Raw genomic sequence first — 14,130 nt, 5'->3', positions numbered from 1 at the left:
ACAATCATTACATATCCTATCCAAAATAATTATGCACATTGAACCTAATCATAATTATGCTGTCCGTTTTATGAAATAACTGAAAACCCAGTGCAAGATGTTGTTGTTTTCGATGGGAGCACAATAAAAGGGGTTCATTTTCATGCTAGTATTTTGCTCTCACGTGGCCTGTTTATTTTCAGAGCGTTGAGGCGAACCGTCCACTCCTCCTATGGGCTCGTCAGGCTGTGGGGCGGACGGGATTGGCGAGCCTTTTTTTGTTGTTGTAGCTGCTCGCTGTCGCTTTCCTCCGACGGCGGGGGCGATATAAAACCCCTCTCCTCCAACACATTCGTTCACTCTGGTGGAGTAAAGTGACATTGAAAGGGTGCCTCAACGTGGCATCCTAGAGAAAGACCCCTCTATTTACCAACAGCCGTCACCACACTCTACCGTCCTGGCCCACGTAGTACCCTCCGAAACGTCCCTACCTCGACTAATAAATGACCAGCATAGGCGCCAGAGAATTAAAACAAGTGAAAGACACGGATCGTTATCCGAACGTGGAGAGAAAAACAACGAATCATTTTTGGAATCATATGAAGGAAAAGCGCACGAATCGTCGTCGCAGTTGCCTTCTCAATGCATACCCTTTGTGCTCGGGGAACGATGAAACCAGAGATTAGCGCCGCGGTCGGGTTTCTGTCGAGATTTCTGCGGATAAAAGGACACGTAAATGACAGACAGCTTCAATCATTCAGCGCAAGTTTACAGGATATTTTGTCAGGTAAGACATGTGCTTCTCGTTTTGTCCTACGTTTCCAAGGCTTCTTTGGATTATGACCTCTGTTGATGTTGTGTCATTTTGTGTGTTAAGAATATAATTTTAACGAATTGTTGTGTTTTAATCCCATTCCGAAGGGGATTTGCGTCTGTTCACAAAGTAACACAAGCGCCCCCCGACCACGAAAAAAAGAGACAAGAATAGATACGGTGAACAACAATCTTCAGTCAACAATATTCAATCGATCGAATCAACCATGTTCTATTCAGATAGATCGTCGCCTAATTCATGTTTCGGGTTAGTTACAATGTAATAACGTGGAATAAAGTTGGACTCTATTTATTCCAACAAGGAAGTGCACCTTTCGATAGTACCAGTTCAGCTGGTCGATAAACTCCTAATTAACATAAAGATGGGGGAAATCTGTACCCGGTGAATTGAATTAGGCTATCGAATTACGTAATGCAGACATGAAAACGTAGGAGGATATGAATTTGAGCAGGCAAAAAAAAAAAAAAATATATATATATATAACATTTCGATCAGGAAAATAACCAGAATCCTATTGGGTCTGTTATCTTTGTTATAAGAGTATTATAGCCGCCTACATGTTTTACTCGATCCTCTTGAGCGAGCCTCAATCGAATCGAAATTAGAGAACCAAAAGGTAAATAACAAATGCAGAATAAATAGCCCGTATAGATTCCCGCCGTTGACGAACATGTATGAGTAAAGAAAAGCTATTTCTTTACAATATGTTCTAATGTAGACATTCTGGCTAAGTGAATAACGTTAACTCTGTAATAAGGACACATACATTGATCGACACAACCACTATACTATGCGTTATTGACTGCATTTGTTTTTGTACAAACCACAGACATAATTTTTTTATTTATATTTCCTGTTGTGAATATACCGACAGTTTTAACAGTCTAAAACTGTCATTGGTCTGCCAGTTAACACCAAGTGTCTGTCCCTCTAAACACTGAACACCTACACCATGACCTCAATTTGAACATGTTTTACAACAGCTGTGTCATCTGCAAAGCCATTCACGTTCAAATTCATATCATTTTACAGCCGTTTTGGATGTGGGCTACACATTTAGCATATCAGGTTACAGAATTGTTTATTTCTATTCAACAAACTCTTTAGTTTACAATGCTATTTTCAACTAAACATTTTCCATGGAAGTGGCTTTGTTTGTGCAGGATTAGCATAGAAAGTGAGTGGAAGCTGTAGTCTGAGCATAGCTCCAGTTTGTAAACAGCCATAGCTCCAGTTTGTAAACAGCCATAGCTCCAGTTTGTAAACAGCCATAGCTCCAGTTTGTAAACAGCCATAGCTCCAGTTTGTAAACAGCCATAGCTCCAGTTTGTAAACAGCCATAGCTCCAGTTTGTAAACAGCCATAGCTCCAGTTTGTAAACAGCCATAGCTCCAGTTTGTAAACAGCCATAGCTCCAGTTTGTAAAGAGCTGTAAACAGCCATAGCTCCAGTTTGTAAACAGCCATAGCTCCAGTCTGTAAACAGCCATAGCTCCAGTTTGTAAACAGCCATAGCTCCAGTTTGTAAAAAGCCATAGCTCCAGTTTGTAAAAAGCCATAGCTCCAGTTTGTAAACAGCCATAGCTCCAGTTTGTAAACAGCCATAGCTCCAGTTTGTAAACAGCCATAGCTCCAGTTTGTAAACAGCCAAAGTTGAAGGCAGAAGGAGCAAAATGGCCGCCGTCAGAGGGTAAGTGGGGGGTTGGTAGCGGTGGGGTTGGGGCTGGGGCTGGAAGAGGATTTCATAGGGGGAGGAGTGTAGGGAGGACATTATCTAATTAAACAAGTTGCAAAGCGACTTTGTGAAGTGGCCGTCTTCCTCCTTCACCCCCATTTTTCATTCGTCTTCCCGAGTGACATAAACAACACTGCGAAGCCCCCCCGCTGCTGAAGTAGGCCAGCCATCTCACTGTTGCGTACAGCTTCATTATCACAGCTTATTGTGTCTGTGTGTTCAATAAACAGGCGTTGTTTCTGTATATGGGGGAGAAGGGGGACTTGCTCTAAATATCCACATTGAAACTGTGCTCATTGTCTAACTAGTTAGTAAACCATTTGGACTTCCTGTTTACCAGTCACCTGCTTAACCAAGGTTTGAGCAGTGACCCAATATGAAACTGCCATAATTCCCCCAACCACACCACCACAGACCAGTGGAAATCACCCAAATCCAAATGTGTATTTGATAAAAAGCCTCCACACATTTTATTGCCACATAATATCCTTAGAGCACTTGGCTTTAAAGAAGCACTGGAAAACTACTTTATTTAAAATATATAGTTGAAACTCATCCGTTCCCTGGTTTTAGAATAGGCCCCTCCGTTCTCAGAGGCCTCTTATCTTTTGTGGTGCAAAAGATCAGCCCCGTAGCTGCCTGGTGCTTTTTCACGAGTGCCAAGGCCTCCATTAGGGTGCAGTACACAGAGTTCTACTGATAACACAAAGGAGACATTATCTACCAGGGGTGTTGTGCAGGACAGGTGTTCTCCGGGCTCTGGCCTAGTTCAGAGGCTTTTCACAGGCAAACAGACAGGCAGGCAACACATCCAGTTTAGCCACTATGCACCAATGGGGTAACACGATACTGAGGAGTCTTAAGGGGAGAAAATAGGATGATTGGTATCACATGCACACACAGATGCATATCGAGCACACATACATACAGTATATATACAAACACACACAAGACACAGTAAATGTGAGTATTGTTAGAAATGTTAGGTTAATTTAGACTTCTGAGAAGCGGTTTTCTAATTTAATTCTTCCCCGTTAGGCTACGAAAGCAGCAGTCATGCGCGTCTTCTAAAATGAGTTAACGGGGAAGGAATCAGAACTCTTCTCTTTCTCGTGTTCTCCATAAAATGAGTAATGTGACCTCTTTTCTCTCTCTCTTCTTCCAGCCTAGTTTGTCACTTAATGCCCCTTTAGATATACCATATGAATGATATCACAGTGAATCACCAACGAGTATGTGGACACACTCGTCATATTAAAAGGGACGGTGTGGCTTTAAGAGGGGGAGTTCTCCAGCCCAGATTGCTGGCCAGGACTTCACCACCTCAGTGTTGTTGTTCAGCTCCGCTCTGTTTGATGGAGGACTTTGTGCCGCTCGGCCAGAAGGGGATTGTGCAATCAAACTTCTCTGTTTCTCTCTCTCTCTCTCTCCTTTCTCTCTTTTGCTCTCTCTCTCCTTCTCTCTCTCTTTTGCTCTCTCTCTCTTTCTCTCTCTCTTTCGCTCTCTCTTTCTCTCTCTCTATTTCTCTCTCTCTTTCTCTCTCTCTCTCTCTCTCTCTCTCTCTCTCTCTCTCTCTCTCTCTCTCTCTCTTTCTCTCTCTCTCTCTCTCTCTCTCTTTCTCTCTCTCTCTCTCTGCTGTGTGTCACGTAGTCTCTGGTTACAGAGCGACAAACAGTTTATTGCTGCGTATCAGCCCCATAAGCAGACTGTTATGGTTTATTACTGCGCTACAACAAAGCCTGCCCCTGTCTGCAGTCTGTTTTACACACACACACACACACACACACACACACACACACACACACACACACACACACATTAGCAAGTGGAAACTTACAGTATTGTGCAAAATAGTTGGTCATTATATCATGTAACCCAAATACCAACATAAATAGTTGATGCTTCATTACATGGTAATAGAAATATCAGATAAAAAAGCAGATAAGATATTCCAATGGAATCATGTATTACCTACAAAGGAATAAAACCTTTATTCAATCAAAAGACAATCTAAAGCAACGTTACTTTTCCATAATCATTATTGGGGGGGTGTTTAGTACAGTAAAACATAAACAATCATTTTTCCTTCCATTTTCCATGGGATCATGTCATTTATTATCTGTAAGTAATCCATACCACAATCGAAAGATACATCTAAACTAATAACGGTGATAGATTAGATATGTGTGCTTAGAACATCATAAACCAGTATTACCTTAGACTCCAGCAACTCTATAATAAAATAAAACATGATTATAGTTTGATTTGCAATACAATTACTTAAAATACTATGCCTCATACAGTTATTATCATGCTATTAATCACATTCATGTCCCAATTTATGGCCATATTCAATGTTTATCAAAGCACATGCATCCTAATCTCGCATAACACACACACACACACACACACTAGGAACTAAGGCTGATCAGCTGCAGACAGCTTTGCACCCCGCTTCTCCCTCAGATAGATGTCTGAAAGTAGCAGAGATTTAGCTTACTGGCTCTCACCTGTAAACACCAGACAGCATCTCTTACATCTATCCCTCTTTCTTTCTCTCCCTCTCTCTCTTGTCTCCTCAAACAGAACTACACAGGCTCTACTATAGGGTAACCGAAGAACAACAGTTACCCCCTCTGTGCCCTTTTTTGGCAATACAAGCAATACCATGGTAACCTAATAGTGATCCAATGATGATGAAACTCATGGTAACCCGATAATAACCTCCTTTCTCTTTCTCCACAGAGCAATACAAGCACCACTGGTTCCCCGACAGGCCCTGCAAGGGCTCAGGCTACCGCTGCATCCGCATCAACCACAAGATGGATCCCCTGGTGGGGCAGGCAGGCCAGCGCATCGGCCTGACCATCAATCAGCTCTACCTGCTGCTGCCTAGTGAGCTCACCCTCTGGGTGGACCCCTTCGAGGTGTCCTACCGCATCGGCGAAGACGGCTCCATCTGCGTGCTCTACGAGTCCCAGCCGGTGGCCCCGGCGCCGTCGGGAGGCAGTGCGGTCACCTCGACCCCCATGGTGGACAGTCACATCAGCTGCAAGGAGGCGGCAGGGATGTTGGGCAGGACCAGCCCTTCCAAAGCCTACAACATGATGACTATGTCCAGCTAAGGGCTGCCACCCGCCACGTCGGGTCGTGGGTTTCGCCCTAGTTGGTCGATGGCGAACCTTTTTAAAGCTAAAAAGAAATTAAATGAAAAAGATAAAAAAAATGAGGAGAAAAGGCAGAGGATGTGGCCTATCGTCCAGGTGAAACCTTGTAGGTTTGATATTTCTTTTCTCCTTCCTCGCTCCATAGTCTGTTATGTTGTGTTGTGGGATCTACCGGAGGCTTTGTTTTTTTTCCCCGCGGGGGGGGGGCTGTGTGGAGCGTGGAGCTGTTGGGGGCAGCTAAAACAAACCAAGAAACCGGATCAGAGAAACAGCGCAGAGAAGGGGCTGCTTTTTGTTTTCGTTTTGTTTTTACACCGGTCTATCAATGTTGACTTTGCACTTTCTTCTCCACGTGGTTACAATGGGTACCATGTCACCACCACCCCCACCACCCTCTCAAAAGCTTCAAGGAACTGCTGTCAAGAACCATACCGTTGAATTTCAGCCTTTTATCTACTTCCTGTTGTTATTGGGTATACTTCCTGTCTAGGAAGGAAGGTAAGGGGCTGAGGTCCGGACTGTGCCTGTTTCTAGGTCAGTCTCTGGGGAAACGCTCTAAGTAATTTTCTTCTGAATCCCAGTTTTTGGACCATAGGGTATTTCTTTACCCCCAGAGGCTGCCCCATATACCAGCGTCGAGCTTCAGGAAGCCCCTCCCCTCCATATGGAAGTGCAGTGGAATGCGCTGTGACACCTGTTGCTAAGGACAGTAGTGTGTCACAGTGCACCCCACCAACACCCCCAACCATGTATGTGTAGCTTTCTGGGGAGGGCTGGGTATTTGTCCCCTCCCCTTCGATCAATGTTGGTTTGAAATTCACAATCAAGGTCTCGTTTTGTTTATATCCCTCCATTCCCACCCTGACCTTTGGCCCTCACCAAATTCAAAGTGTAGCATAGGTGGCACTATATTGTCACCGAAATCTGGATCATTTGTTTTGGTTGTTGTGGCCCTGTCAGAAGAAATGACATTGAATGCACTTTTGACATTTAGATTGTGTGGGATGTGTACTTCTAGAGAAAACCATCTTCATTCCATTTGTTCCAATGTCATCTTTCATGAGCTCCTTTTCTTTTGTAAATGACTCACAGCTCTTACGTCAGGCTAGACCCCACTCTATAGAATTGGGGAGAGTAACTCTGAAGGTTTTAAAAAGATTTCACACTGTAAGCATTTCATTCAGATCCGTTGAGGTGTTGGTAGGGAGGTGCGGTTTGGCGTCGTGACAGGTTAGGCGTCTGTTGTCCGTTTGTAAGGCACTTTTCTCGGAAGCCCCCCCCCCAACACACACACACACACACACACACACACACACAGATGGCAATTTGAGACACTTATAGAACTCTGATAGATCTCTCTGCAGCTGTCGAGGGGTGTGTGAGTGTAGCCAAAGGGAAGTCAGTACGCCCCTGCCTGACTGGGTCCAAGGCTTTCAACACCTCCTTTCTTCTGTCTCTCAGTTTGGATGAGGGGTGCGTTGCCTAACGTAGGACTTCAATGTTACACCTATGAGCCATTCTCTGGAGAACCGAGAGAGAACCAGCATAATGTTAGCCAGCCTGGTTCGAGGTGCTGCTGGACCCTCTCTGGAGGTGTGCCTGTCAGGGCAGACAGACACAAGAAGCCCCTCTTGTGCCACATAATACCCACAGCCAGCTAACCAACCAGCCAACCCCCTCCCCCTAATAGCAGTATGGAGATAGCAGTAACACATATCACCTTTCCTCGCCCCAGGGGAGGGAATGAGGTGGTGCGGGGGCCAGAGCCGGATACTCTCGTCCAGGGCAGCTACAATCCCTCCGGCCCCCTCTAAACTAACCTCCACCCAACCAACCCTCTCTTGGCGGTGGAGAGCAAAGCCAGCACATGCACTCAGCGCACTCCGTCTGCACTGGGAGCCCACATAGAGACAGGCAACAAAGAGGAGACAAAGGATAGGAAGTGACGGTACACAGTCCAAATTTCTTTGTTTCTTAGGCTGAGCACTGAACTAGTTTACATGAGTGCAATAGGACGATGGTGGTGTCAGTCCTCCTGTAGCTCACTCCTGGTTGGTCACGCTGCAGACAGACAGACGATGTGACAGGCTGTGGGGTTTCGGGGCTTTTAGCCGCTAAGCTGGCCAGGCTGGGCACCAGCCCATCAGACCTACATGTGCTTCTTTAAGCTCCCTAAGCACAGAGGATCATGGGTAAATGATCTGTGGTTGTTGATGCACTGCCCACCCTATCCTCCCTCATCCACTCCCCTCCTCCTCACTGTCCCCCCTCTCTCCATTTCTCCTGGTGCTCCTTCAGCAATCTGTGGAAAAAGCAGTGTCTCCACATGAGCCAGATGGACATGTCTGAGAGAGTAGCCCAGAGCTTTGTTGTTGTGGTTGAAAACCAGCGTTTTAAAAACCTTGCAGCTCCTCTATTGCTTCGATTATGCCAGCTATCGATGTTGTTATGAGATTGGTCTGTGTTTCAGACGTAGCAAGTTGTCCCTCTTTTTGCTATATGTATTTTAAAGTCACAGAGGTAGCATCTCATCCCCCCCTCCCTTTCGCCCTAGTCTGATCATCTATCCCGATCATCTATTTGACTTCATTTTTAGACCTACCAAAAAGGAAACGAAGCCGAAATTGTTTGATCTCTTTCTCGACAGTAACACCACCACCAAAACAATTGGATTTAGTCCACAATATCAGATCTGTAAATGCATCCATTCAGCCTTTGCGCACAGAGGTTTCAGAAACGTTGTGAAAAGTGTTTTTGAATAGTCGGAGGTAATAGCACATAAAATGCACTAAATATGTCAAGTTGAAGTTGTGACGTTTTTGAGACGCGAGGAGTCTCTTCTGGAATGTATTACCAAACTCAGGCCTCGGACATTCAATAAAACACTTCTGGAAAAGCTGTGCATGTTAAGACGTGAAACGGGAAGGGAATAGTTGTCACTGATTCATCAATGATTTTTGAATTATTGCCACTTTCACATTTAGGGTGTTTTACATATTCTAGAATCTATTGCTATTGTACTCCATATGGTAGAATACATGCATAACATTACACAATGGGAAGTGCCAATCATTTGTTTTGAGGTGTTTAGATGTATTTCTTTTGCGTTTCCTAGTTTTAACACTGATAACTATTTTCGTAAGTGAAGCCATTTGAGATGGGAGTGTTGGCAAGGACCAATCTGTTTTGGTAAAAGAAATATCAGTTTCCATGCCCTGTACTGATAGACTTATCCTTTGTTTTTTTTTAACTTACAAAACAAAAAAAACGTTTAAAAAATCTGAGCGTACCCAAGAAGAAAAGCTGTCTACTCTACCTTGTGATTTCATGTCAGTACATCTTTATTGTGTTCATTTTCTTTTCCTTGGGTATGTTGTGATGAACTGCTGTAAATTTGTACAGTTCATGTAAATTGATTGTGCGAAAGTTGTACAGATTTCTATATTTTGGAAGAAAAGTTGTTTTTCTTCTCTGTAATAAAATATTTCCTATCTTGGCAACATATTCCCCGTGATGCTGGTCTTTCTTTTTACGGGGAATGAGAATCCAGAGAGGAACGGGAGTCAATATTCAAACAACATTAATAGTGTAGTCTTCTGTCAAAATGGCCGACTGAAATCTATTAAGACACATCAGAATATGAAAGGAAGGCCGTTAAAAACCTGAAGCTTTTTACTGTTATTTGTTAGGCTGTTGTTTTGAATGTAGAGAAGGGTTCTGCTTCATGTCATCTCTTACTGTACACCACAGGCTGCAGAGGGGAGGATGGCTCATAACAATGGAACTGTTAACACTGGAAACCACGTGTTTGATGTATTTGATACCATTCCACTTAATCCACTCCATCCATTACCACGAGCCCATCCTCCCCAAATAAGGCCCACCAACCTCCTGTGCTGTACATAGAATAGGCTCCAATATGAGACAGCTGTGAAGATGCACAGCCCAGATGGGGATTTGATCTTTGTCTCAGTAGATGAGTGGGATGTCTGTGCCAACAATGACATGATATACAGTAGGATTGCACAAAACACTATCAATAATAAGTGTCATCATTTCAATAATACATAAAAATAGAATGGTATAGGCTGCCTTGTATGGAACAGATAGTAGCCTACTTGCAAGGATTTCTGTATTCTTCCCAAGAAATACATAGCATGCTTTAACAGATGATAAATGATATGCTGTTTATGTTTTTACTCTGCAGTTGCTGTGGTATGGAGCCACTATACCACAGCAAGTGTGACGAGACTGTCTGGAACAGGTATTATCTTTGGTTTGCTGGTCCTGGATTATGGAGACTTTTCTGTTCTATCTGAACCAGCCAGAAAACTGATTAGAAGCTTTGTCTCAGGTTAAGACCTTTGTCAACTTGAGGCTCGGCTGCTCAGACTGCACACATCTAATGCCTCATAGCCCACATGATATTTTATGCTAATGGAAATGCACATGGCTCCATCAGGTCCGTGAGTGGATGAGACAGACAGACAGATGGTGTATACACAAGGCTTTTCAGACTCCAAAAGTGCTGTCCACACACACAGAAACAGACACAGACACAGACACGCACACGCACGCACACACACGCGCGCACACACGCACACACACACACACACACACACACACACACACACACACACCCAGCAGTTACACCACAGAAAGGTGACTCCACAAAACATTACTTCTGGATAAAGACTGTAATCTCTCCAGGCCTCTGACTCAAAAAAGTAAAACATTTTTGCTCCTTTTCGCAAAGACAAAATGGGAAGACAGGAGACACACACACCGACACACACACACACACACACACACCACACACACACACACACACACACACACACACACACACACACAGATTGTTGTTGATGGATATATTGTATATTGGTGAAAGTTAGCCTACTTATAGAGTAGAGTTGAAAGATTGTTGTTGATGGATATATTGTATATGGATATATTGAAAGAGTGATGGATATATTGTAAAAGTTAGCCTACTTATAGAGTAGAGTTGAAAGATTGTTGTTGATGGATATATTGAGTAGTGGTGAAAGTTAGCCTACTTATAGAGTAGAGTTGAAAGATTGTTGTTGATGGATATATTGAGTAGTGGTGAAAGTTAGCCTACTTATAGAGTAGAGTTGAAAGATTGTTGTTGATGGATATATTGAGTAGTGGTGAAATATATTGTTAGCCTACTTATAGAGTAGAGTTGAAAGATTGTTGTTGATGGATATATTGAGTAGTGGTGAAAGTTAGCCTACTTATAGAGTAGAGTTGAAAGAGTTGTTGAATATATTGTATAGTGAAAGTTAGCCTACTTATAGAGTAGAGTTGAAAGATTGTTGTTGATGGATATATTGTATAGTGGTGAAAGTTAGCCTACTTATAGAGTAGAGTTGAAAGATTGTTGTTGATGGATATATTGTATAGTGGTGAAAGTTAGCCTACTTATAGAGTAGAGTTGAAAGATTGTTGTTGATGGATATATTGTATAGTGGTGAAAGTTAGCCTACTTATAGAGTAGAGTTGAAAGATTGTTGTTGATGGATATATTGAGTAGTGGTGAAAGTTAGCCTACTTATAGAGTAGAGTTGAAAGATTGTTGTTGATGGATATATTGAGATGGATATATTGAAAGATTGTTGTTGTATATTGGTGAAAGTTAGCCTACTTATAGAGTAGAGTTGAAAGATTGTTGTTGATGGATATATTGAGTAGTGGTGAAAGTTAGCCTACTTATAGAGTAGAGTTGAAAGATTGTTGTTGATGGATATATTGTATAGTGGTGAAAGTTAGCCTACTTATAGAGTAGAGTTGAAAGATTGTTGTTGATGGATATATTGTATAGTGGTGAAAGTTAGCCTACTTATAGAGTAGAGTTGAAAGATTGTTGTTGATGGATATATTGTATAGTGGTGAAAGTTAGCCTACTTATAGAGTAGAGTTGAAAGATTGTTGTTGATGGATATATTGAGTAGTGGTGAAAGTTAGCCTACTTATAGAGTAGAGTTGAAAGATTGTTGTTGATGGATATATTGTATAGTGGTGAAAGTTAGCCTACTTATAGAGTAGAGTTGAAAGATTGTTGTTGATGGATATATTGAGTAGTGGTGAAAGTTAGCCTACTTATAGAGTAGAGTTGAAAGATTGTTGTTGATGGATATATTGAGTAGTGGTGAAAGTTAGCCTACTTATAGAGTAGAGTTGAAAGATTGTTGTTGATGGATATATTGAGTAGTGGTGAAAGTTAGCCTACTTATAGAGTAGAGTTGAAAGATTGTTGTTGATGGATATATTGTAGTAGTGGTGAAAGTTAGCCTACTTATAGAGTAGAGTTGAAAGATTGTTGTTGATGGATATATTGAGTAGTGGTGAAAGTTAGCCTACTTATAGAGTAGAGTTGAAAGATTGTTGTTGATGGATATATTGAGTAGTGGTGAAAGTTAGCCTACTTATAGAGTAGAGTTGAAAGATTGTTGTTGATGGATATATTGAGTAGTGGTGAAAGTTAGCCTACTTATAGAGTAGAGTTGAAAGATTGGTGAAAGTATAGAGTAGAGTTGAAAGATATATGATGGATATAGAGTGGTGAAAGTTAGCCTACTTATAGAGTAGAGTTGAAAGATTGTTGATGGATATATTGTATAGTGGTGAAAGTTAGCCTACTTATAGAGTAGAGTTGAAAGATTGTTGTTGATGGATATATTGTATAGTGGTGAAAGTTAGCCTACTTATAGAGTAGAGTTGAAAGATTGTTGTTGATGGATATATTGAGTAGTGGTGAAAGTTAGCCTACTTATAGAGTAGAGTTGAAAGATTGTTGTTGATGGATATATTGTATAGTGGTGAAAGTTAGAGTAGAGTTGAAAGATTGTTGTTGATGGATATATTGAGTAGAGTTGAAAGATTGTTGTTGATGGATATATTGTATAGTGGTGAAAGTTAGCCTACTTATAGAGTAGAGTTGAAAGATTGTTGTTGATGGATATATTGAGTAGTGGTGAAAGTTAGCCTACTTATAGAGTAGAGTTGAAAGATTGTTGTTGATGGATATATTGAGTAGTGGTGAAAGTTAGCCTACTTATAGAGTAGAGTTGAAAGATTGTTGTTGATGGATATATTGTATAGTGGTGAAAGTTAGCCTACTTATAGAGTAGAGTTGAAAGATTGTTGTTGATGGATATATTGTAGTAGTGGTGAAAGTTAGCCTACTTATAGAGTAGAGTTGAAAGATTGTTGTTGATGGATATATTGTATAGTGGTGAAAGTTAGCCTACTTATAGAGTAGAGTTGAAAGATTGTTGTTGATGGATATATTGTATAGTGGTGAAAGTTAGCCTACTTATAGAGTAGAGTTGAAAGATTGTTGTTGATGGATATATTGAGTAGTGGTGAAAGTTAGCCTACTTATAGAGTAGAGTTGAAAGATTGTTGTTGATGGATATATTGAGTAGTGGTGAAAGTTAGCCTACTTATAGAGTAGAGTTGAAAGATTGTTGTTGATGGATATATTGAGTAGTGGTGAAAGTTAGCCTACTTATAGAGTAGAGTTGAAAGATTGTTGTTGATGGATATATTGTATAGTGGTGAAAGTTAGCCTACTTATAGAGTAGAGTTGAAAGATTGTTGTTGATGGATATATTGTGAAAGTTAGCCTAGTGGTGAAAGATTGTTGTTGATGGATATATTGTACTTATAGAGTAGAGTTGAAAGATTGTTGTTGATGGATATATTGAGTAGTGGTGAAAGTTAGCCTACTTATAGAGTAGAGTTGAAAGATTGTTGTTGATGGATATATTGAGTAGTGGTGAAAGTTAGCCTACTTATAGAGTAGAGTTGAAAGATTGTTGTTGATGGATATATTGAGTAGTGGTGAAAGTTAGCCTACTTATAGAGTAGAGTTGAAAGATTGTTGTTGATGGATATATTGAGTAGTGGTGAAAGTTAGCCTACTTATAGAGTAGAGTTGAAAGATTGTTGTTGATGGATATATTGAGTAGTGGTGAAAGATTGTTGTTGATGGATATATTGAGTAGTGGTGAAAGTTAGCCCACTTATAGAGTAGAGTTGAAAGATTGTTGTTGATGGATATATTGTATAGTGGTGAAAGTTAGCCTACTTATAGAGTAGAGTTGAAAGATTGTTGTTGATGGATATATTGTATAGTGGTGAAAGTTAGCCTACTTATAGAGTAGAGTTGAAAGATTGTTGTTGATGGATATATTGTATAGTGGTGAATCAGCCTACTTATAGAGTAGAGTTGAAAGACTTGCAGATGGAAATGTTGTTTAGAAGTAAGAGAGCATTGCAGATGATGTGTAGATCCGAGCGATTGTTGCAGATAGATATGTATCGTGTTGAGCTGAATTGATTCTCAATTCTCCACGACAGAGATTGATGTCTGCTCTCCCCAGCACA

At 41.3% G+C, this 14,130-nt stretch overlaps 1 protein-coding gene and 1 long non-coding RNA gene across 2 annotated transcripts; both read left to right on the top strand.

Annotated features, from left to right (window-relative positions):
• The first annotated feature begins 323 nt into the window (after positions 1 to 323).
• Positions 324 to 9,219, top strand: LOC112247405 (protein BTG1). Its single transcript, XM_024416156.2, has 2 exons — positions 324 to 766; positions 5,294 to 9,219. Exons 1-2 carry the CDS (start codon positions 622 to 624, stop codon positions 5,671 to 5,673), a joined length of 525 nt encoding a protein of 174 aa, XP_024271924.1. The 5' UTR covers positions 324 to 621; the 3' UTR covers positions 5,674 to 9,219.
• A 3,386-nt stretch (positions 9,220 to 12,605) lies between these two features.
• LOC121839789 lies at positions 12,606 to 13,613 on the top strand. Its single transcript, XR_006079239.1, has 2 exons — positions 12,606 to 12,902; positions 13,450 to 13,613. It is a non-coding gene; the product is annotated as an uncharacterized LOC121839789 (long non-coding RNA).
• The last annotated feature ends 517 nt before the right edge of the window (positions 13,614 to 14,130 follow it).

The sequence above is a fragment of the Oncorhynchus tshawytscha genome, linkage group LG17 (genome assembly GCF_018296145.1).
Source record: "Oncorhynchus tshawytscha isolate Ot180627B linkage group LG17, Otsh_v2.0, whole genome shotgun sequence".
NCBI classification, from domain to species: Eukaryota; Metazoa; Chordata; class Actinopteri; order Salmoniformes; family Salmonidae; genus Oncorhynchus; species Oncorhynchus tshawytscha.
This window is presented reverse-complemented; position numbering and strand designations above follow the sequence as displayed.